The 25216-nt window shown below is 43.3% G+C and overlaps 1 protein-coding gene and 1 long non-coding RNA gene across 2 annotated transcripts; one reads left to right on the top strand and one right to left on the bottom strand.

The window, feature by feature from the left end:
* Positions 1-1332: 1332 nt before the first annotated feature.
* On the top strand, positions 1333-23790 carry LOC147207327 (homeobox protein aristaless-like 4). Its single transcript, XM_086107620.1, has 4 exons — positions 1333-1690; positions 11542-11861; positions 20231-20359; positions 22028-23790. The coding sequence occupies exons 1-4, from the start codon at positions 1333-1335 to the stop codon at positions 22346-22348; spliced, it is 1128 nt and encodes a 375-aa protein (XP_085963746.1). The 3' UTR covers positions 22349-23790.
* LOC147207326 (uncharacterized) lies at positions 14833-24983 on the bottom strand. Its single transcript, XR_015100515.1, has 3 exons — positions 24455-24983; positions 21393-21496; positions 14833-16714 (listed from the first exon to the last, which is right to left on the bottom strand). It is a non-coding gene; the product is annotated as an uncharacterized LOC147207326 (long non-coding RNA).
* Positions 24984-25216: the final 233 nt, after the last annotated feature.

Below are 25216 nucleotides of genomic sequence, written 5' to 3'. Positions count from 1 at the left end.
CTTCTCTAGCACAACAGGTTTTCATAATAGTAATAATAATAATAATCATCATCATAATAATAATAACAATAATCATAATAAAAGCTAATGAATAATCCTAATAATATTACAGTACTTAGTAATAAAAGGTTAGTTTTTTCTGAAATGTCATTGGAAGGTTTTATGGAAAAATATCTGAAAAACCTTATGTGCGAGTCAAAACATTTTTTTAAAATCAGCATCAAACATTTTTTTAAGGAAACATAAAACAATCTCTGGATCACATTTTCTGTTGACCAGGGTTTAAAAAAAATTTTTTTTAATTATTATTGCTCCTAGCCAACCTGGGACACATTAAATATTTTTTTTAAAGAATGTCACTAATGACAATGCTTCCCATTCATTAATTACTAACAAAAGACATGTACCCTGCCTAATTTTCCCCAAATTATTTTTGGTCACAGCATATGCATACACCTGCTTCAACTAATGTAAGCCTCTCTTAAAATATTGCCTTGACAAAGACAACACTGGTCAGTTTTGCTGTCCCCAGAGAGGTATGAAAATAAGGCTGTAGTGCATGTGGTTTGCTCCGCATCATAGTGAGAGCTGTTTCGAATATTTCTGAACCATTATAGCAGTGCAGTGCTACATAACATAAAACCACATCATTTGTAATATCTAATTGTTCTTTAAAAAAAAAAAAGACGGAGTGTTGAGCACGAACGCGCGACTGCTAATCGCACGTATCTTACAGGGGACCACAAATGTATGTATAGTCCCGAAATAAATCCCCTGAATGCAAATCATAACGAATTAAGTCATGAATTAAATCCTCGTGGTTCCGACGTATGTGAGGCTCCGTGTCCAGAGGCCGGTGGCCCTTAATGAAGCATGAAATCGTGTTCCTCCCGCTATCACTCACGGGATGTGTTTTTGTCTCGCCACTCAATGGATGTCACGTGTCACGCCCTTTGGACAACAGCCCCCCCCCCCCTTTCCCACCGCCGCAATACTTTCCCCACTAATAAGGGTCCCAGCGCGTCCTTGTCACCGGCACTCGGCATACAACTCAGCGGCGGGAGGTCATCCTCATCGAGTCCCTTCTCTTCTCCTCCTCATCCTCAGACCTAAGGGGGGTGTTTGCTCAACGACAGTGTTCCTGGAAAAGTTCTCAATGGTTCTATAACCAAAGCCAGCTGCTGTAGGCCCATGCTTGAATGTGTGCGTGCGTGTGAGTTATAGGGGAGGGGGTATGAGTGTGTGCACGCACGTGTGTGCGCGTGTATGTGCAGTTTCCCTTTTCAAAGAGAGAGTGAGAGAGAGAGAGAGTTTTTCACCTTTTTTTAAGGCATGAGCGCCGAGACCTGCAGCCCATACAGCGACATGACCTCCATGGATGCATTTTATAGTCCTTCTGCAGTACAAACTCGGGACCAGCAAACGGAGCACTTCAGGACGTTCCCATCCCCTGACACCAAATACAGCCCCGCCGCGTTCCTGCAAGCCCATAAAGGTCACGCGTACGGAGACAAACCGCGGAGTCCGTTCCAGCAGGAGGGCCGCTCATTGGACGCCGTCTCAGCAGCCGATCACGCTGCTTTCAGCAAATTCCACCTCTTTACGTACAGGACCTTCTGTAAAACACCTCCAGAGGAAGGTGAGCGGCATCGGGAGGGCGGGCACGACGCAGCGGTCCTTCCCTGCTATGGTGAGTGGGCCCCGGCTTCATATCTCGGCACAGCGCGCTCTCTCGAAATAACCAAATGGGGTTGGCGGAGGATGCTGCAGCGCGTCTCAGTGAATTCAAGAAATGTTGCCTTCACATGCATTATGAATCTCCCCAAACTTTTCTGAGCGTGATCCAGAGAGGCGCGTCATCTTTTTTTTTCTTTTTTTTACTCCCAAAGATCACGTTGCCCTCATCGAATTTAGCGGGCATTAAATACGATCATCGCCATCACAATCAAGAATTATATCGAACAGGGAATCGCACAATTGATTTCTCGCGTTTTCGGGTATTTTCGTATTTTCGTGATGTTGCTTTGCTCCCCGTTGGCCCCACTTTCGTTTAATTGCACCGAAATTGGCCACGGATGAGGGGGGGGGGGGGGGGGGGGGAATAAAACTTTGACCCTCGTTTGAGGATGAACAGCGAGGACCAACGGTAGAGAGACGAATCGTGTTACCGGGAAGGAAAACACCAAATATAAACGTGACAATGTGACGTGAAAAATGGGGGAGAAACCCTTCATAATATAATTGGATAAGGTGGTTTAAAATTGATGCTCGTTTTAAAAAGGGCCAGAGCCAAAGAGATTCTAGGGAAGGAAGCGCAAAAAAATGAGTTATTCACCCCGTATTTCTTTAAATGTAATTAAATTGCACAGAATGAAGACGTGCAGGTACAAAGTGATCGTGCCTTTTACTCGTTCCGATGGATGGATACTCCCTTCACTCTTTTTCTTTCGTGTAAAGTTAAATATGAGACCAAAATAGACATCAGTTGACAAAACTGATCAATATATGGGCGTTTAGGGGGAAAAATCACAATATTAAAATCAGAACAATCAGTAGCAGTTTTTATCATTCTTAATTTATGACGGCAGCAATATTAATAATTTGTCTTTGTAAATCTGTTAAAGGCTATTTATTAATTCACTTAACCGGTGCTCTGTCAATTGAGGCCTTTTCATTGTGAAAGGCAGCTTGATTATATTATTTTATTATTCTAAATTTGTGCAGTCTCAAACTTTTAATGTCCGGTTGAAATAACTAATATAATATTACTATATTGAATTAATACATCATTGTTATTATTATACTAGACATAAACAAAGTGTCAGCCTTGAGTGAATAATGTGATTGCACACATTTATAATAGCGTGTAACATTTCAATTACAGTTTCAAATGTTAGATTAGCTTGACCATCGATTCCAGTCAACCTCTTCCATATGTCATTTTATTTGAATGATTCAGAAATGTATTCAGCGGACCTCATTAGGCAATAACAACCCCTGGTGAAATTGTTTAACTTATAAAGACCACATGTATGTCACAAAAAAACGGTCAAATTTACAATAGGAAAACCCATAAAAACAATACGTTATTCAAGATGGTTCCTCTGTGAAATGTCCACTTTCCCCCGAGTTTATTAGTCTTTAGAATAAGCTTTCAAGGAAGGAAAAAAATGTGATGAAAATTCAGCTGCCCTTAGACAAGTTTATCTGAAATGCCCACCTAAATACTGTTTTTCCAGAGCCCCTTTATACCTGTCGTTACCAGCATCACATTGACCGAGGCGAACCGATCAGGCAAAAACTCAATCCACGTAGATTTAAAGTCACACTCTGTATGTTTTTGTTAGCATATGCACAGCTAAAAAAAAAAAAAAAAAAAGCTCAAAGTCATGATTCCCTGTAAGCCGCCGTCTTTGTGATCCTCCAGAGACAGCACGTTTCTTCGTTTGATGTGTGCGTGTCTCCTCTCAGCGTGACCTTTAGCTTCCTGTCTCATCCGTTAGGGGTCGCGGGCCGCTTCCCCCGCGCGCACACACACAAACACGCGCCAGAGAAAATCCATTTGAGGCCCCGTAATGTCATCGCGTGGATCTTTGCAACACTTGGGCTCCAGTTTGACATCAACATTTAACCGCACCCATATTTTCTTGAGGATTGTCAACTATATGTGAAAAAAACGAGTGCTCACCGTCACAATAGCAATGCTCTTTGAAATATTAGACAGAAGACTTGATCCTGATATTACTTCATTTGATTAAATACAGCCAAGTTATATTTTGAAATTATGCGTACTGAAAAAAACCAAATAGTTCCATCGAAGCAAAAAAATATTTCGATTTACTCTTCAAGGCAGAGCACGTTACTTGATAACTTGACAGAGTTAAATTTGTTGTTTTCTAGTTTTTTGAACCAAACCTATTTCATTACTTTGACTGTTCGAGCCCATCTGCGCTGATGTAAAAAGCTTTCCACGTACTGAGCTATACTCGGCTCTTTGAAGATAAAGTGCATCAAGTTTCTCTTAGGACCTGATTTTTCACCTCTGTGGCCCTTCGCCATCTTTAAGCTGGTGCGACCGTCCATTTTGCTGTCCTGCAACGGCCTTCCAAGCTGTTTGGATGGAGCAGGCGGTAATGGGAACCAGCCACACGGCCCAGACAACTGAGCCACACTTTAGTATGTCCGTGACATGAGTGGAGGTGACAAGGACTCAGGATCGTTTTACCATTTGGTTCCAAGCATTGGCAGGCCAATTTGCATTAGCGCCCGATTTGCATGGCCCGGTGAGAGCAGCGGGGCAAGGAGCAGTCCAGAAATTTCTCTGCTCACTTTACTGTCACTTCCCAGCTGAACAGCACATGTATTAAAACAAAACCAAAAAAAACCCTTCCAGCCTCTGTAATTATTATATCCCGTGTAAATGTCTCTAATATGTTTTGATTTTTACCTAAAGAGTCAAGTATAGGATATGAGGTTGTTTGAGGTCTTCCTAGTGGAATTCCTCCCACAATAAAAATTGAAGTGCAGTAATAGACTATGAGTGAAGAATTACTTGGTGTGTTTTCAGGCCTCCACAAAATCAATAATTGAATTGAATATTTTTAACAACTTCAGGAAGCGGAGATGGAAATTGAAGTAGCTCAGACATGTGCTAAGAGTGAGTGTCTGCAGAATTTTGTTCTAAACACATTATAATTTGTTTGACCCCCCCCCCCTTCCCCCCAGAAATACTAGCCGAGAAGAGAAGTGAAGGACTATCGATAAATAACCTTTCCCAGGCAATGGTGAAAACGTCTTTTATAGGCCAAGTGCAAAAGGATAAACTAAAACACTGTAAGCAGTAAAGTACTGGAAAACAATTCGTCCAATATTGTAAAATACAATTCGTTAATAAAATACAGTACAAAGAAGCCATGGTTTAAAACAATCCAAAACATCCCTGAATTAAAAAAAAAAGTCAGAATTTAATGTTGCCAAGGTTGTGGAGTGTGTTGCTGCAAGCTGTGCAATTTTCTGAAGTGAATCACTGTAGATGGGTTGTGTGTACATGCAGAGCTAGCAAAGGGTGCGGTGACATGAATGTGCATTTAACAGTAGCTCATTGGAAATTGTCTGCTCGGAAAAAAAGCATACAGGAGTGTGTAACGTTTCACCTCATTTCTCAGGCAATTCTCACAGGAACACAGTAAATTCGGTCATTAATCTGCACAGTTAAACACCCACCTGCAATCATGACAGTAAAAATACCGCTACATGGACAGAAAGATGGGATACTGAAAGTGAAATTTTGAATGAATATCAAAGAAAATTGTCGAACGATTTCAAAGCGAGTATCTTTAGGACATAAAGATTTTTTTCCTTTTTTTTTGTTACTCTCGTAACCTCCCCTCTCGGGTGGAATGTTCTCGCTCCAATCAAACCACAAAGAACACAAGATGAAGGGTGTTCATCTTTACTTGAGCGGGCAAGAGAACCATTTGGAAGAGAGACAAGGGTGAGGCTGGGTGTGCGGAGAAAGAAAAGTGTTTAAGATGTGATTTATCAGTCTTGGACTTCATGGATTCTTTTCACAGTCTATAAACATTACACAGCCTGCTGAGATAGATCATCTGTGCTCAGTCAGCAGAGTTGCATTTCAAAGTGAACGTCTCTCGCATTGGGGCGAGGGTGGGGAGGTGGTGGATGAGCATTGTGCTGATGTTTGCTGATCGTCGGTCTGCGAGACACTGTGACTATTTCCGGATTTCAAGACGGCTACAAATTTACACCTTTTGTGAAGCGGAGTGTGCGCGGCATTATCTCAATGTATATTGCATCACACGACATAGACTTGTGGTACACCTATTGTGCTAGCTGTGCTTTGACAAAGATCAGTGACAGTGTAAAGATATATTTTGGGTAGAACAGTGGTACAAATAAAGAGTCAGAGAGACTGGAGTCAGGCCTGTTGGTTAGTCATGCATACGACGTCGAGCCAGCTTGATGCTTCGCGTGTGCATATCAGCACGTCCTCCTGCTTCAACCTCTCACAGAAAACCAACAAAAGCTCCATGTTCCTTCACAATCTTTCTTCTCTAACTGTAAAAACACCCCACAAAAGAGGAACAAATTCATTCTTCCTCACAGATTTACTCTCCTGGAGGTCGGTCAACTTGTGTTTGTAGTTCCAATGCTGGTGTCATTTCGGTTTGAGTTTCAGTGCGATTGGCCATCAGCCGCAGTGATGCATGAGTTGATACATGCTTTTGCTGTTAGGTCGATTTTGTAAGTCCCAGTCATTTATGTTTCAATGTGCACAGCACGGAACTAAGCTACAGTATTTCCTCGGCAGGGGGCTCTGCTGTCCCACTCAGCAGGGAAAAGGACGAGGAGAGTAGGCAGGAACCTCGCCCAACAGTGTCAATTAAACACACACTGAAAATACTGCTGGGCACAGCTCCATTTGCACGCAATGAAAAAAAAAAAAGGTTTCATAATGCTTGGAGACCAGTGGGGTCCAAAGTATGGGCCGGGGGCCATTTGCACCACGCTATCCATTTTTCAGCGGCCCGCGAAATGACCAAAAACAAAAAATAAGTTAAAAATGATATTTGACATGGGCCGCAAGGTTAGTCAAAAAAGGTGAAGGTGGGCATATATATACTGTATATACAGAGAGAGAGAGAGATGCCAGTTGAAATGTGGATTTCGAAAAACTGAGTACTCATTTCAGGCTGTGTGAAATTGGGATCTGCCATGCCATTACAACACGTTCTGCCTCTTCACAAATGACTGCTTGCTAGCAACATGCCACTAACACTGGTGTCTACTGTGTTAATGTTTTGGTGCATAGAAGTTACTTTTGAAGTGCACGTTTCTGTGAGTGTGTGGGGGGGGCTTTGTACGACGATGCAAACGAAAACGTCACAGTTGGAACAAATGGTTGGGACAGTTTTCACAATCCATCCCGCCCCCAGTTACATGACTTAGCCGCACTAAAATGTTCACAATAACACTTTTTTTTGTCTGTAGGTTTTATAATGAGAAATGAAGTTAGACATTTTCAATCTGTGTCTTCATTCCATGAGATACAAACCATGCTTTTTTTTTTTTGTCAACTTCATGGACAAAACAATCCATTCATTCAAATAAATGATCCTCGGCATCGCTGATATTTACATCGCCACATCAAAAATCAAAATGTCTCGTATTATACATGTAACCAATAAGATTATATTGCTATTGGACTTTAACTTGAATTTTTAAAATGTCATTTGATATATAAACAGAAAGAAGGGTTGCATTTTTTGACGGGTACTACTGTATCGGTCTGTAGAGCTGTCCTACTGAATCACCGAACCCCACAGACACACACACACACACACACACACACACACCGCGTCGCCGTAGTCAATCCAGCGGCATGTTTGACTGAATGGAGGTCGGAGAAATGCGACATTGAATGAGAATAATAGTTCATTATTTGTGTACCCTTTTCTTATTCTGTGATTCCAACAAATTTTCACATGCACTCTGACTTTTGGGGCTGTTGAAATATGCTGAAATATTGCCGGCACTGCATCAAATCATAGCCAAGGATCCAGATAGCTTTCCATGTCGATTCTCTTTGTAGCACAACTCAGCGAAATGGTCCTCACAAGCGACCGAATTCCTGCCAAACGGGAAAGTTTCCTGCACCCGAGTTATGCAGCCACCTTTATGTGGTCATTCCACCATGATAGCTTTTCCTCAGACCAGAATCCTATGATCGCAGATAACACCCGCAGCAGCCAGTATTGATCCAGATTCACCTTTCAACGACGCTTTACCACAAGCTATGATAAGCTTGCCCTTACAGCAAAACACATTTGGATGCAATTTATGTTTCCATCTAAAAACCAGAAGTTCCCCTTAACAAGATAACGCACGTCAACGATCTTGGAAATGTTGCAATAGTACATTGTAAATGGTGTTTTAAAAAAAAGACAATAGAAAACAAATTATGATGTGCGGCGCAAATATTCACATACTCTGCTCCGAGCTACTGGAACATGTGCTCTCGCTTGCGCAGCTGTAAGTCAAATCATTATTTTATGGCCGTACTAGTTGGACTCGTCATGTGTTGCTACACACAGACGCCCAGGTGGGGGGTGAGGATGAACTGATCGTCTCCTCATAATTTAGTGAAAGGAGATGATTGGTTGTACTCACACACATGGTAAAAGTTTCCTTGCGCCGTGAGACTCTGCAAGGCATTTCTTATTTTCCCGTTGTGGAAGGAGAACCTCACAGGAAAGCACATTACCTCCTTCACTGCCAAAGTGCAACCTGAACGGTAGTCTTTTATCAGTTAGTGGTCATTACTCATGAACCTGACAGCTCTTACCTTGTGGGGACTGTGGGTTATCAGTCGGAGAAATATGACGGTCTCGACAAGGAGTGTTTACGCTGGAATTTTAAAATGGAGGTCTTTCAAGCCCAACACGATGGATGAGTCATTGCCATGGAGCAATGCTGTGGCCTGCTGGACCCCCACAGGGAGTTGTGTCACCATAATTACAGACCCGTGGAAACAGTTAGGCTTTTGTGTTTTTGAATCAGTCAAAAACTTGAAAAGTCTGGCTTTGGATTCTCGAGCAAATTCGATTACTCGATTGATTTTGGGATCGGAAGACATTTTGTATTGCTTTAAATAATTCCAAACATGCTTGAGCTACAGGCTTCGAAATAAGCATAGTTTAGTCCTTTGGCGGTTGAGCTCTCACAAGCGGCATAAGAATGCACAAAAACATTTGCTCTCTTCCGACGGACACCCATCCAAAAACAACTTTGTGTCAATGTATTTTTTTAAATTATTATTATTATTATTATTTTAATAGATAATCACAACAACGTGTGGATGATAGAAGACAGTGGGCAGTATTAACCCTTTTATGCACCCTGTAACCTGATAACATGATAAGCTGTCCACTGCAGTAACCGCTGTCCCTCAAAGGGTTAATGTTGGTCAAAAAATTGCATTTTCATATAAATGTTATGTGATGAAATCGTTTGTGACATGGTGGAATAGTAATTAAATAGCCTCGTAGTTCTGAGGTTGTGGTTTAGAATGTCAGCTCATGTCTTTCTTTCACCGCGTTTTCATGTTCTCCCCGTGTTTGTGTGGATTCTTTCCCTCTCTCGTTCTAAAAAAACATCCAAGTTAGGTTAGTTGTTCAACCGACCAGGCGATTAATCCCATCTAAACTCACTTGTTTATGAAAAAGGCATCATGTTTTGCAGAAATCTGTGTTTCATGTAGTCAATCACCCAAGACTCTTCATCTAACATTTTCGTGACCTGGCATGCATATGTCTGAATCGAGAGGAATGGATGACCTCAGAGGCTTTTGCATCAATGTTGGTGATGGGTCACACCAGGACACCCCAAAACCACTTTCAGCTCTTCCATACACTACTTTCGTGATCACATCCCAAAAATGAGTAATACAGTAGATCACTTTGATGGACACTGGCAGACAGATTACCGCTAAGATTTATTCGCACAGATCTGTCTGAGGGTTGAAAATTCATATGCTGCAATGCCATTTAGTGAGTCTGTTTCATTGCTTGGAGCCAACAATGACATTTCTGCAAATGAAGCGTGACAGTCCAGGTGACGCCGCATGGCAGACGACCACCATCTCTGAATCTTGAAATTTTGTTTGCAATTAAAACAGCCACTCTATGTCACGTTGAACTACAGCCACAGGCTGTCCATAGCCCAGTGCATCAACGATGATCTATGGAGAAGAGTGAATCCTACTCTTCACATATCAAACATGCAGGCGGTAAAATTGATCAGCTAATTTCGCAACTGGGGACCAAAAAAATTCATTTGCTCCACCTCGTCATAATGTGGCAATTGAATTATGGGCCATGCAAAGCTGCCAAGTGACTGTCATATTAAAATACTTCTGAGGCACAATGGAAATGTTCAGTGGGTGCCAGTGGTGGTAAAGTTAAAGTTTCAGCACGCTCACTCAATTACATTCATTCATTCATTTTCCGATCCGCTTTATCCTCACAAGGATCGCGGAGTTTGCTGGAGCCCATCCCAGCCGTCTTCAGGCAGTAGGCGGGGGACACCTTGAACCGGTTGCCGGCCAATCGCAGAGCGCACAGAGACGAGCTGCCTAGGGACAATTCAGAGTGTTCAATCAGCCTGTCGTGCATGTTTTTGGAATGTGGGAGGAAACCGGAGTACCCGGAAAAAACCCACGCAGGCCTGGGGAGAACATGCAAACTCCACACAGGGAGACCGTAGCTGGAATTGAACCTCTGCTCTGTGAAGTCGACAAGCTAACCATTCGACTACAGCTCAATTACATTTGGGTTTAAATGTACATTTGTGTTGGTAGGTAATGCAACAAGCTCGTACAGTCAAATAAAACACATGGCCAATCTGCTGTGGCAACAGAAAATAATGTTCCGTTTTGATTGTTTCATTTTAGTGAACAATACTATTACATCATAGTGAGACATTACCTTTCAATAGTATAATTGCTCTCAACCCATGACATTTGTACACAAAAAGGTAACTTATATTAACTAAATAATAATACATACACCGCATTGTATTGAAATGGAGCATGATATTTTTCAATTTTCAATATAGCTCTTGGATTGGATCTCATTAAACTGGGCGCCTCACAGTGCAGAGGTGCAGGGTTCGATTGCGGCTCCTGCTTTCCTTATTTGTCTTGAGTTTGCATGTTCTTCCCGTGCCCATGTGGGTTTTCTCCGGGTGCTCCGGTTTCCTCCCACATACCAAAAACACGCCTGGCCGGTTAGTGGAACACTCTAATTTGTCCTGTGGATGTGATTGTGAGCGCAAATGGTTGTTCGTCAGTGTGTGGCCTGCGATTGGCTGGCAACCCGTACAGGGTGTACGAAGACAGCTGGGATAGGCAAAGTGGATTAGAAAATGGATGGATAGTAGTTACTGTTCGTATAATATAGCAAGCATTAAAGACAAAAGGACCAGGTGAGGGGTTCTCACAGAACTTTTCAAGATTATCGACAACCTATAAAATAATTATATGGTATGAAGGATAAACTCTTTATGCCTGCATCCTATGCTCATTCCACCCCATTTGAACTGTTTTCTTAAGCGCTTTGTTACAGCTGCAGCTGTTGTGAAAGCGCAATATAAATCAGGATGTATTGTATTTTCTTTTTTCCTTTCAAAATTGTCAGCCTTATTGTTTTGATCTTTTCCTATCCATGTTTATGATAAGTGGAACTGACATTTCCTCATCGTTCCCCAAGTCCTCCACCTTCCTCTCTTCTCCAGAGGGTGCAAATTCCTCATAGAAACAACAATGATTGACATGTCACGTCATTACACGATTAAAAAAAACATTTGAGATTACAATTTCTCTTTAGTTTGGGACATGTTGCTATGCCGTCCTCAACAATGCCATCCTGTGCAGCCTCACATAATGCCAGAATTCCCCACTGTGTCCTTTTCATGTACATCCACAAATATTTAAAAGTGCTTTATCTCCTTTCTGTCTTCTAGGTAAAGACAGCTCAAATCTGACGGATTCTGACTTAACTCCACTCACCGATCATCCAACAATGGACGCCAGCTACCTGGCTGCGAAGGATCAGGGTGTCAACGCGACATCCGATAGGGCGCCGGGTGCTGATTTAGCCAACTCCCATGACAAGGGTGATAGCAGTGAGAGCAACAAGGGCAAGAAGAGGCGCAATCGCACCACCTTCACCAGTTACCAGCTGGAGGAGCTGGAAAAGGTCTTTCAGAAGACACACTATCCAGATGTTTACGCCCGTGAGCAGTTGGCACTACGGACAGACTTGACTGAAGCGCGTGTACAGGTAACAATAAATCATTGTTTTATCTTTGTCACAGAGAATATTTGAATAAAATCCATCCATCCATTTTCTAATCTGCTTATCCTCACGCCTATCGCCTATCCCAGCTGTCTTTGGCAGTCGGCAGGGTAATACACCCTGAAATGGTTGTCAGCCAATCGACCACGATCACGCCTAGGGACAATTTAAGAGCGTTCCATTAACCCACTATTCATCTTTTTAGAATATGAGCATCAACCAGAATATCAAGAAGAAACCCATGCAGGCACGGGGAGAACATGCAAACTCCACACAGGAGGGCCAGAGCCATAATCGAACTCTGCACCTCTGCACTGTGAAGCGGATGTGCTAACCAGTTGACTATCTTGCTGCCCTATATATACACATTTATGTTTGAAAGTATTTGTATTTTGTTACAGTTGTGCTTATAAGTTGGCACGACTGTACATATTCATGACAACAATGCCAAATAACAGTCGGTCTACGCTCCACTTTTATTATTATTATTAGTAGTAGTATTTGTATTAGTATTATCATTATTATTAACCAAGCGTTGACTTCACAGTGCAGAGGTAGCGGGTTCAATTCCAGCTCCGGCCTCCCTGTGTGGAGTTTGCATGTTCTCCCCGGGCTTGCGTGGGTTTTCTCCGGGTACTCCGGTTTCCTCCAACATTCCAAAAACATGCATGGCAGGCTGATCTGACACTCTAAATTGTCCCGAGATGTGAGTGTGAGCGTGGATGGTTGTTTGTCTCTGTGTGCCCTGCGATTGGCTGGCAACCAGTTCAGGGTGTCCCCCGCCTATACTGCCCGAAGACGGCTGGGATAGGCTCCAGCACCCCCCGCGACCCTCGTGAGGATAAAGCGGATCAGAAAATGGATGGATGGATTTACGAAGCTACCATTCATTTTAAAGACACGGATTAAGTATTTGAATAAAAAAACGTTTGCTTTGCCGGAACCCACTTCCAGATGCGGCCACATTGTAATTTTTTTTGTTCAATGTTTGTGTTTTAGAAAAAACAATCCAACAAACAAACAAAGAAAGTAGAGTAAAAATATTTACTCTCTGGCACTGTTTGCTATCCTGGAGGTAATCCTTGTTGCTGCATTTTACAGTAATGACAGAAATGTGAATGACCAGTGTCAGAAAAGACAGCAAACGACCATAGGCAGTCTGATAGACAATGTGCAGGAAAGTAGTGCATAAACAGAAATGTAAGCTACACAACTGCCAAATAAATGTTTGGGCCCGGATAAATAGACGTCTGTGAAAATATAAGGCACTCTAGAGTGAGTTCAGTTTGAATTAATGGTTGGCCTCACGGGCTTCTGTATAGCTGGAATGGAATCAATCCCCGCTAGTGACCCAATCATAATCACTCTGTGGGTGCTTGACGATCACAGAGTCCGCTTTTCATCATTTGAGGCTTCAGATTTCCTGTGACCCTGAACAGGATATGCTGGTGAACGGCTGGATGAATGTTTAGGAAGTTTGACCCTGATCTGCTTTGCTAGTGTTGAAGTGTCGACGTTGTAACGCTTGGTGTAGCCAACCTTCTCATTCTAAGCAGTTGCGGTATGATGGAGGTTTTGTATTCTTCCCATTCTAGTGCTTTCGAGCAATCAAAATTTGAAGCTCTTCCACACCACAACATTGTCGTTCAAGTATTAAGACTTTCATTTGTCATGTAGACACTTATTGATGACAACATATTATGATATGCCCTGAACCAGTGGTAACATTGTCCAAATAAATGTTGTCTTTTAAGCTAAAACAAAATAAATATGCTTCTTGACTTTAGGCTTCCTCCAAAAGGATTTTTGGACACACCGCAGAAATTCACCAGGAATGTATAGTATGTCGACAGACAAATACAGTTGGGAAAATGGCCCAAAAGTGGTAAAGATATCATATTTCTGAAAATGGACACATGAAAAATGAGCATACGGTAATTCTCGATGGGATCCGGCTTTGCAAGAACATCAGCTCGTGGGTCCTTCAACATCTGCAGTCCTGCACAGATAACGTCACTCACAGAAAACGTGAGACATTTATCTGGTAATGTGGGAGTGGAGGAGGCCAGGGGGCCCTGAGGACTGACGGTTTGTGTTGCCTGTTGTGTTTTTGGAGAACACACTTTCATCAGCAGTATATGAGGAGATGAGCTCAACTGTGCTGTGTTTTGATGGTGGTCAGCGGCTCGTTCATAAACATCCTTTCCTTGAACGTCAGGTTTGCCCCCCCCCCCCCAAAAAAAAGCCTGAGACTGAAACATCCAGTCACCCTTTGGGCCACTTTGCATACGGTCTGCTGGTGATGCCGTAATGCATTCCAGCACATTTCTGTTCAATCGCACAACTCCTCTGTTGTGTGTATGCGCACATCTGTGTGCTGCAGACAACCAAAGTCTTTGGATTCTCTCTTTTTTTTTTTTTCATTAACATCTTCTTCGGACAAGAATGTGTCCCCGCTGTGGTCTCCTGGGTCGAGGTGTGAAACAAAAGCCTTGCGCAAGGTAGCTATTGATATTTGACCTTATGTCTGACTTGTGCGAAAACAATTCTTTGCTCCAGCTAATGGAACCCCCCACATATTTGATTTTGGCTACACATTGGCCGCGTGCCCGTGGCATGAGATAAGAGTAAGATCACAACCGATCTTGGAGGAGACGAGAAGCAACAGGGAAACACAGGAAATGTGTGCAGCCGCAGGGTTATAACTCAGCAACGAGGCTCCGGAGGTCGCGCTGAGGCTCACACAATCACAGAGCCGAACGCTTCAGATGGCTCCAGCTTTTACAGCCTTCGGCTCTCCCAGCGGCCCTCTTAAACATTCACGGTAAAAAGATAAAAGGACCGAGAAGCCCCGCCGGCCGCTCTGCGCCCCATTCGGGACATTTCACATGCAAAAAGACCAGCAGCTCATGAATGGAAAGTCTCAAATGTGAATCTTTATGGTACTGGTTTGAAAGTGAAACCGTAAAAAAAAAAAAAAAAACAACAATTGTTAAACCGTCTTTGACAAAAGGGGTTTAAATAATCCACATCTCGAAGGAGGCTGACCTGTAACCCTGAACATAAAGGACTTTTAATGAAAGAAGTAGGATCTTGGAAGTTGTTTGTTTTTTCTGCCTCTGGCTTTCAAAGGGCAAAAGTGAGTTCACGTTGGAGTCATATGCAGTGCCGGTACATGGAAGGGCCATGGATCAAGGGTTAGGTGTTCCAACAACATCACGTCTCTCAGATTCTCCATCCTGTCAGTCTAGCGAGCTCAGAGAGCATTAAAAAAATCGCATATATTGGAACAAGCCTCACAATTCTGAAGTTCTGTTTTCAAATCTCTACACTGTAGACCGTGTGGAATTTGTATGTCTCCCTTAGTTTGCAAGGCAAAGCAGCTTAGTTGTATTGCACATTTCATACACAAGGCAACTCAATGTGCTTCATACGAGCAAAGATGCAACACCTCAATGCATTTACAGACACAAGAGTTGGCAACATTCAGAAGCCACGCAGAGAAAACAAAAGCAGCTTTCCAAAATTACCAAACGAATGTACATTGACAGCATTTAAACAGATCAACAGAAAATTTGCAGATACTTAAAGAAAAGAAATAAAGGTAGGTTTCGAAACTTACTTGGGAATTTCTCCAATGGGAGACAAAGTTTTTCTTATCTTGTCTTATTAAAATAAATAATTTTAAAAGTGATTAGAAGACCTAAATCAAAAAGCATGGGGCTCGTTCCTGCCGACTGCTGTCAGGCTATTGAATAGACAGACCTGAAAACCTGGACTCGCCCCCCACTCACCCATTTTTAATATGCTTATATTTATATTTTATAATTTATATTTATCTACATGCATTTTGTTCTTCTACTTCCTCCTTTCATAATTTTGCTGCTATAAATTGGACATTTCTCCATTGTGAGACATATAAAGGGTTTCTTATCTTATCTTAAAAAAGCGAGGTTGGATTTCAATGCATTTCCACTTGACACTGACTTCACTCCTGTTGGCAACTTATTCAATTTGCATGCAGCATAACAGCTAAATGCAATGTCACCATGTTTACAGCTAAAAGCAGCGTCCATCAATCCATTCTCTACCATTTATCCAGGGTCAGGTGGCGGGGGCAACAGTTTTAGCAGGGAATTCCAGACTTACTTCTCCTGAGCCACTTCTTCCAACTTTTCCCGGGGATCCCAAGTCATTCCCAGACCAGCCGGGATACAGACAATATCTCTCCAGCATGTTCTGGGTCATCCCCGGGGCCCCCTGCTGGTGGAACACTTTGCCAGAGAAGCATGCTGAAGGTATCCCAACCTGATGACTGAGCCACCTCATCAGGTTCCTCTCAATGTGGGGTCCTTCCTGGATGACTGAGTTTCTCACCCCATTTCTTAGACACCCTTAGGGGGAAATTTGTTTTGGCCGCTTGTATCCAGGATTTCTTTCTTTCAGTCTTGAACCATAGCTAGCAGTCGTAGATAAGGGTTGGAATGTCGATTGATTGGTAAATCAAGAGCTTTGACTTTCCGCTCAGCTCCTTATTTACCATGACAAACTGATACAGAGTCTGAATCACAGCAGACGCTGCTTTTGATCCACTTGTCGATATGCCGCTCCATCAACCCGTCACTCATGAACAAGACCCCAAGATACTTGAACTCCTCCACATGGGGCAGGATCTCATTCTCCGACCGGCAGAGGGCACTCCATCTTTTTCCAACTGATGGCCATGTTCTCAGCTTTGGAAGTGCTGATTTTCATCCCAAATTCTTCACACTCTGCTGCGAACTGGCCCAGTGAGAGTTGGAGATCCTGCCTTGAAGAAGCCAACAGTAACACATCATCTGCAAAAAAGCAGAGATACAATATTGGAGTCACCAAACAGGACCTCCTCAACGCTTTGGCTGTTCCTAGTCATTCTGTCCATAAAAGTTATGAACAGAATGTGTGACAAAGGACAGCCTTCGGGAAGACTAACCCTCGCTGAAAATGTATTGGACATACTGCCGACAATGCAAACCAAATTCAGACATTGGTAGTACAGGGTTCAAACAGCCTGTATCAGGGGGTTTGACACCGCATACTCCCAAAGCACCCCCCACAGAACTCCCCGAAGGACACAGTTGAACGCTTTCTCCAAGTCCACAAAACACATGTACACTGGTTGGGCGGCGGACTCCCATGCACATTCAAGGATATATAAATACTTATACATATATAGGATATATATTGTATACATATACAATGGCTGAGTAGTGTCCCCTACAAATTTAAAAATACCTTTGGAGGTGTTTGCAAATATGTTCGAATGTTTACAAACTCAAACGTGACTCCCAAGAAAGCGAAAGACTCACCCTGCCCCTCTCTGCCCTCACACACACACACGCTACAGCTGCAGCACAAACACGGAAACAGGAATTGTATTGGAACAGATTAGCCACTTGTGAAATTTTTAAAACGTCAATACATGAATGAATGAATAGTCTAGGGGGGCCAAACAGGGGCTCGCCAGATTTCTGACAGGGCCATAGGACCCCCTAGTACATGGGTGGGCAATTATTTTTTGCATAGGGCCACATGAGAACAAGAAAATATTATGGAGGGCCGGATCAAAAGGGTGAACTAAATTCGACATAATATTAATTGGATTTCTTTATTTAAAAAGCAGTATTTTGCATTTTTGGCACGTTTTTCAGACTTTAAGAGTACATTATTCCGTCGTATCGAACGGGATTTGCTTGACTTGGCGCTACTGCGGGCTTCCGTATCGTCTCCCCCTTCCTCCCTATGCTCTGCAACTTCAAGTAAGTGTGCCACCTGGCGTTGAAATGCCTGTCATTACAAGTCCAAATGAAATGAATGCAGTCGTTGACATCGAACCTTAATTGTGTACCAACCTTCGGCGGGCCGGATTAAAAAGACCAACGGGCCGGATTTGGCCCGCGGGCCGTAGATTGCCCACCACTGCCCTAGTACCAGTGTAGTGGCATGCATGTTGGGGACCCAGCCAGATGGTCCCTTTAAGAAACATCAGCAGTGACTGCCAGACATTTTTAGCCACATGGTAGCAAGAAAATGTCGTTTTTATACATAGTTCATAGTCCATTTGTTGAACTGAAATTATTTTGGGTGTCTGGAAAATTTAAGATACAAGAACGCTTACCACATGAAAATGAATCAAAGAGCAGAGCTAATGTTTCACTTCAGGACAGCTGAGCCCTCTTGCTCATGATTTCTGTCGTTTTGTTTGCAGCATCAAAACTGCTTCAGTCAAAGAGCTTGACTTCAGTAGCATGGTCCTCATGTCAATTTTTATTTTGTAATATATACATTTTTGTGACGTTAAAATACTGAAATAAATGGACGTTTATGCAGTGTTATAATTTTTTTTCCGATGCATATATGATGAGTCAATAAAACAAACCTCTCGCAGTCTGATGCATTACTGTGTACCACAAGCACAATAACATCCATAGATTAATGCCACTCTGACAATGTCAGTGAAAAGTGTTAATTTTGTTCGGGCTAAATGTTCCATACGCCGATGCCTGATGGACTTAGTTTAAACGGTAGGATTTGGGACCAAAACAGCGCAAATGTACACCGAATGAACCACAACACTGGTCCAAGGTGTCTCACTCATAGTAATGGTGCTTTAAGGGTGTTGGAAAACCGAAGCCAGCCTCAGCTTCAGATTTCTTTTCAGCTGACATGAGTGACAGCAGAGGCGGGTTATCAATCCTCCAAGCTGCTCTCACACTTCAAAGTGTTCCTGGTCCGGTACAGCTCTCCTGCTGGGACCTGTTTGGAATTTCTCTGCTCACTCGCTCTCTCGCGCTGGAACATAAATAAAGCCTCATTGAAAGTCCAGCAACTACTTAAGCTGTCAAGGCCTTTAGCAATTACTGTCACGACGCAGTGTGTGCAACATGCAAATACATTCTTCATAATAACCAACAGATTGAACTGGGAGAATTGGACAGGTTGGGAGGCTCTGCGCGGGGGCATGAATCATCCTGCATTTGGAAAAAAGGTATAAACTCATCCTGGAACGGTTGAAGTGTATCACTGCAGTCTCGTTACCTTTGAAGGCTGAGTAAGGAAGCACAGAGGAAGACATCTGCCGTGCTTCTGTAATTTATGCAGCGACGGTATATGAACGCCAGGAAGCTTTAGGCTACAGGAAATTAAAAAGGAAAATGCAAACAAAGCTCTCATCTCACGTTTCAATTTTCCCATTATTGCCTCCTAATCTTAGCGCAGCGTACATGGCGAGAGCTGTGATAGGTGAAACACTAGAAGCTCACACGGGGCCAGCCACTTTGTGCGCTAATGAATCCAGCGGTGGGATTGCCGTCACGCCTTCAGCCGGTGTGATGTCACTCAACACACTGATGCTTTCATTACACGGCAGTTTGGAGTCCAAACGTCAAATATGATTACAGGAAACATGAGGCACTCAACGCTTGTCACAGTGCAAATAAGCAAAGGTGAACTGAGAGAGATCTGTTTACATTCTGTTGTGTAAGTGAAGGTTGTTTGGAAAACCAGCACACCTGTTTCGCCAGCAATCAGTAAGCTTCTTTTTTTTTTTTTTCTATTTCGTTGAAATATTTTCGTTAGGCAAGTGCTTGTATGGAACAACTGCTTGGATCCAAGCTTTCATTAAAAATATAGATTTTGTTTTGAACCGTGAAGTGCTTTGCAGTACCGGTACTCTAAAATGTAAACATCTTGTGTTTACGCTTACCTGAAGAGATGAAGCTTATTCATACAGGCCTTGTTTATTATTATTATTTTTTTTAACCAGCATCATTCATCCATTGTCAGTCCCACTTGGCTTCATTGAGGTCGCGGGGCAGCTAGAGGTAATCCCAGCTGACTTTGGGTGAGAGGCAGTATACACCCTGAAAAGGTCACCTGTCCATTGCAGGGCAACCAGTCACATGCACACTCACAATTTAGTGTTCAATGAACCTAGCATGGATGTTTTTTGAAGTGTGGGCGGTACACAGGGGACAAGATGCAACCTCTACTCAGGAGGGCCTGAGCTGAGATTAGAACCCTAAACCTCCGAAATATAAAGCTCATGTGCTGATAGCCCACCATCTTGCTCTGTTGCCTCATGAGTATAATGTAATCATATTATAATAACTATGTACATAAATGTGCTCTTCTATATTTGTATATTTTTTAACTAACATTTTTCTCAGAGCTTATATCTTTGTCCATTTTCCATCCATCCATTTCGTAACCCGCTTATCCTCATGAGGGTTGTGATTGTGCTTGGAGCCAGTGTCTGATTTGGACAAGAAATATTCTGAATGAATCTCTCAAATGAACATGCATCCTCTGTTCAGGTATGGTTCCAGAACCGGCGGGCCAAATGGAGAAAGAGGGAACGTTTTGGTCAGATGCAGCAGGTTCGAACACACTTCTCCACAGCTTACGAGCTGCCACTTCTGACACGTCCCGAGAGTTACGCACAGGTAGTGCAACATTTCATGTGTATACAATGATGTTCAGGATAACGGAAGTGTAAAAAACAAACCAAAAAAAAAAAGGAGTGTAGTATAGCCCAAAATCCTTTTACTGGTGGTAATTGTCCTGATAAGAGCGCTATGACGTTCATCTTGTCTACTTACGATTAAATTAGGTTTAGGGATTTTTGGGAAAAAAGAAACCTTAAACATCATTTGTCCTGATAAAGTTTTGAGGATGTGAACGACATGCCGATTTTTATGCTAATTGGACTGTCATGCATGTATAGCCTTTATTGTTGCTTCTTTACTTGTGCTGTTTACTTACTATGACTCACTCTTTACTTAAAATGTTGATTATTGACTCACAAAATACAATTAGAGGAATGCGCCATGCAGCAAACTTCCACCCAAAGCACAGCACAAATCTAAAACGAAACCGCAACACAATGCACCCCTCAAATTTGTCATCCCTGTTTCACACACACAAAAATAATTCAATTTATAGTACATTCAATTGAACAACACCAGTAACATTCCAAAAGAAAAAGTCCTGTCATGCCATTAAGACGAAAGCCACTTGCTGTTGTCAAGAAAATGAAAAACACAAAAATAGGTATTATCGTGACAAACACTTTTCCAGTAGGGCCCATATTTCAGCTAAGCCAATCACATCATTTTCCAGTCTTATACAAATTTCTATTGCAATTGTGACTTTACTACAAAGCTAGACTGCAGCGCATTCCAACTTAGGTATACCTTGCCGCCGTAGGCACAATATATACCGTATATTGGTACCATATCTTGTCACATATCACTTACACACATGCATTGAGAACACTACAAATTGTACTCCGAAGCAAAAAAATAAAGATGGTGATGTTCGTAAACTACAATCGCATTGTCTGCATTTTTTTTAACACAAATTAAAATATTTCCTTTAAACATTTTACTTTCCTGTGAATCACTAAACTAAATGCGTTGTTGCATTGTAGCTGTTCCTTCAAGTTGATTTGGTACCTGGGCGCTCAGTGTGGTTTACCTGACTTTATGCACCTCTTCATGCCATCTCCATCACGTCGCGATTTTGAAACCATCAATCCGATACAGGAACATAACAGCATCCAAAAGTGCCACATATGTCACCTGGAGAAATGTGGAATCAATACTGAACTATTAACATCACAAAAACATTGAACATTGAAATAAAAGACATCATTATTACACATTATTATTAATATCTAGGATGCATGTGTGCAGATCGCAGTAAAGACGTGATTTCCCGGTCAAATTTAGCTATCACGGTTGTGCTCTTGACCAACCAACCAGAGGATGGAAAACTGCTGATGTCATGTTGGTCCAGCTGGCGCTAGGAGGGAAACTTTAAATCTCATTGCCAATATACACATTTCGTGTTCGATTCTGGGCAGATTAGAGTGCCCTGGCAACACAAAGAGGTTCACATCTGATTGGACAAAAAGAAAAGTCTAACGTCCATATCGACAACCGAAGCAGTGCAGTCAAGAGAAATGCAACAAAATGGCAGAAAATAAATCAAGACAATTCCATGAGGCAAATGTTATTATTCGTGCTGTAAATGTAACCTCTGGCTGTCGTGCAAGACTTCTGCAGCCGCTACTGCGCATATGTTGTTAAATTGCCGTCCTTTTGTTTCAGATACAGAACCCATCCTGGATTAGCGGCAGCAATGCAGCATCACCGGTGCCGGGCTGCGTGGTGCCCTGTGACACGGTGACCCCCTGCATGACCCCTCACCCCCACTCGGCCAGCGGGGTGTCCGAGTTCCTGGGTGTTCCGAGCCCCGGAGGTCACATGGGCCAGGCTCACATGGGCAGCCTGTTCGGAGGATCTCCCGGCATGGCCACGGGGCTCAACGCGTACGATCTCAACATGGACCCTGACCGCAAGTCCTCCAGCATCGCCTCGCTGCGCATGAAGGCCAAAGAGCACAGCGCGGCCATATCTTGGGCCTCATGATGCCGAAGGGGACCATCTTTATCTCCCCTCTGATGTCCGAGCCAACCTGAAGTGGGCTGAAGGCGCACAAATGAAAATCTACAGGCACCGTTTTCAGAAAAGGCTGCAATGCCGACAGATGCAAATGATGAAGCGATTCAGAAAGACTTGAAGCCCCAAAGTGAACGAGAGCTCTTTGTGGAGTGGGAGATGACTCTGTGTTGTTGAAGTGCAGTATTGGGGATGATTTGGGATTTGAAACTAATTCACGCACTTATTTGCTCAAATACAGGAAGGTTTGTTTGTACGGTGCTTTCAGTGAGATCAGGTGCTCTTTTATTCTCACTTTACTATTTAAAGATTTTGGAGTTATTTTTCCGGTGCTGGATTTGCTTTAGAATGAAGAATCTATATAGGCTATATTTTAAATGTAATTGAAAGCATTAGCTGCAAACAGCCCCTTTGGCATGCATTCAAACTTTTTCACACAATCAGTGAGGATTTTTGGTGGGGCCTCCATCCAAACAGTGCGAGCTCTCTTTCAATGTGGCAGTGATGGATATCTATTTTTTTTTCGGATCAGCAGTGTCAGACTGATATCAATAACATAACACCAACCATCTTTGCGAAGAAGAACCCAGTTGGAGATTACGAAGCAGCAAAAAATGCTCTTTTCTTTTCCACACAAAACTGACCTTTGGCAGTTGAAACTTATTATGCAAGCGTGGCCTTCAATGTTACGTTACTTTCTTCTGTTTTTGAAATGAAGGATGCCATTGGACAGCAAAGCACGGAAAGAGAGTTTCGTCGCTCTCCCGTGAAGAATCAGGTTCTGCCGCAGCAAACACCTTCAAGTATACCTTGATGGAACTGAACTTTCATTTCAGAGCAGCTCTCTTCCATGCTCCCCTCGATGCCTTTTGTTTACCTCCCTCCAACATGGATGTCTCAAGTCCACTGAGGGAAGTTTGATTCTTCCCCCAGATGTCTTTGGACAGAAATAGCAGATGACGTTTGCGCTGTTAAATCACGAACACCGTGTCAAGGTACGTTCCTTTGTTCGCAAGGGTTGCATGGTACCAGAGCATGAAGCCGTTCCCGTGTAGATGGGCTTTGGGCACAGTAACCGTTGAAAATCCCCTAAATAGGAACCACATTCGTGGGCCTTCTCAGCAGGTCAAAGAAGTGGAGGGCAGGCTATAATCTGTCAGCAGTGCACGTCACACCGGACTTCCAAATTACATCCAGTTTTACCCCTTGGTCCAAATCCAAGGCATATGCAGGACATAATCTGGACTGTATAGTCCATATATCAAAAGTGAGAGGATTGGCTTGGATATGTGGACATGGGGCCCCCTTCACTTGCCGAGGGCTTGGGCGGAGGGTTTCTGCTGTGTTCCGGTGTTCTGGGAAAAGGACAGTGCACACAGCTGTGCTCAGGGGCTAAATGCAAAACAAACATGCCTCACACATGCTTCCCCCTCAGCTGTCATGTCTCTGCTTTCAAAGGACCCCCGCCCTCCCACCCCCCTCCTCACGCCGCCGCTCTTCGCTTGGCCCTTTGCACAACATGTCCAAATCTGCGGCATCATCGCACAGTTCTCTGGCTCAGGGTCGAGGCGCAGCCAACCCAGGAAGGATTTTTAATTAACACTGAGCCCCGGGGAGCCGGCAGGATTGTGTGTCAGGACAGACACGCCCGACTATCTTTGGGCTGCGCAGAGTCCAGAGACGGAGACTGTATAGACAGAAAGTTATGTTATCACACATAGTCATGTTTACAATCATCCTGCTCATGTTGGATCAGCACGTCTCCATCTAGGCTGCCTATATCCTCCGAATGGAACACAGAACATGAGTTGATGGGTGATGTCATCCACCCACTTGGTCTCCTTTTACTAAATACTACTGAAGTCATGCAATCAGTACAGGAGTATTTGTATTATAATGTGTGCATGTAAATGTTACAGGAGTCTTGGAGATGGTCCGCTCGTTTTTTTGCTTATCAAGTATTTGTGTCCGTTCCCCTTCTTATACTATTATGCAATTGTTGTAGCTTTAAGCTATCGTTGAAAGCAAGACTTGTGTGCTGTTTTTGTGTGATTAAAGTACAATAATTTATTGTACCTCGTTTTAGTATCTGTTTTGCATCCATCCATCCATCCATCCATCTTCTAACGCTCATCCGAGGTTGGGTCGCGGGGGCAGCAGCTTTAGCAGGGAAGCCCAGACTTCCCTCTCCCCAGCCACTTCTTCTAGCTCTTCCCGGGGATCCCGAGGCGTTCCCAGGCCAGCTGGGTGACATAGTCTCTCCAGCGTGTCCTGGGTCATCCTCGGGGTCTCTTCCCAGTGGGACATGCCCAGAACACCTCACCAGGGAGGCGTTCACGAGGCATCCGAATCAGATGTCCAAGCCACCTCATCTGGCTCCTCTCGATGTGGAGGAGAAGCGGCTCGAATCTGAGCCCCTCCCGGATGACCAAGCTTCTCACCTTATCTCTAAGGGAGAGCCCGGACACCCTGCGGAGAAAAGTCTTTCGGCCGCTTGTATCCGGGATCTCGTTCTTTCGGTCACGGCCCATAGCTCGTGACCATAGGTGAGGGTTGGAACGTAGATCGACTGGTAAATTGAGAGCTTCGCCCTTGTGCAAGCTGGGCGTATCTGTTTTGCAAAAGATGAAACAATTAAGACACTTTGCAATAACATGGATATAAGGTGACGGGACACAAGCCATGAATCGAGATTGCACAGTCGGCAAGAGTGTGACGCTTAATGAAGAAGACAAAAATACAAACTGCAATCTTTTGAACCGCTGACACTGAACAGGGTGGATTATGCAGTCTATATTGACAACAGGTGACAGAATGGGGAGGCGAGGGCGGGGGACA

The sequence above is a fragment of the Hippocampus guttulatus genome, chromosome 3, assembly GCF_054856545.1.
Source record: "Hippocampus guttulatus isolate MCC_2025c chromosome 3, RoL_Hgut_1.0, whole genome shotgun sequence".
Lineage (NCBI taxonomy): Eukaryota > Metazoa > Chordata > Actinopteri > Syngnathiformes > Syngnathidae > Hippocampus > Hippocampus guttulatus.
This window is presented reverse-complemented; position numbering and strand designations above follow the sequence as displayed.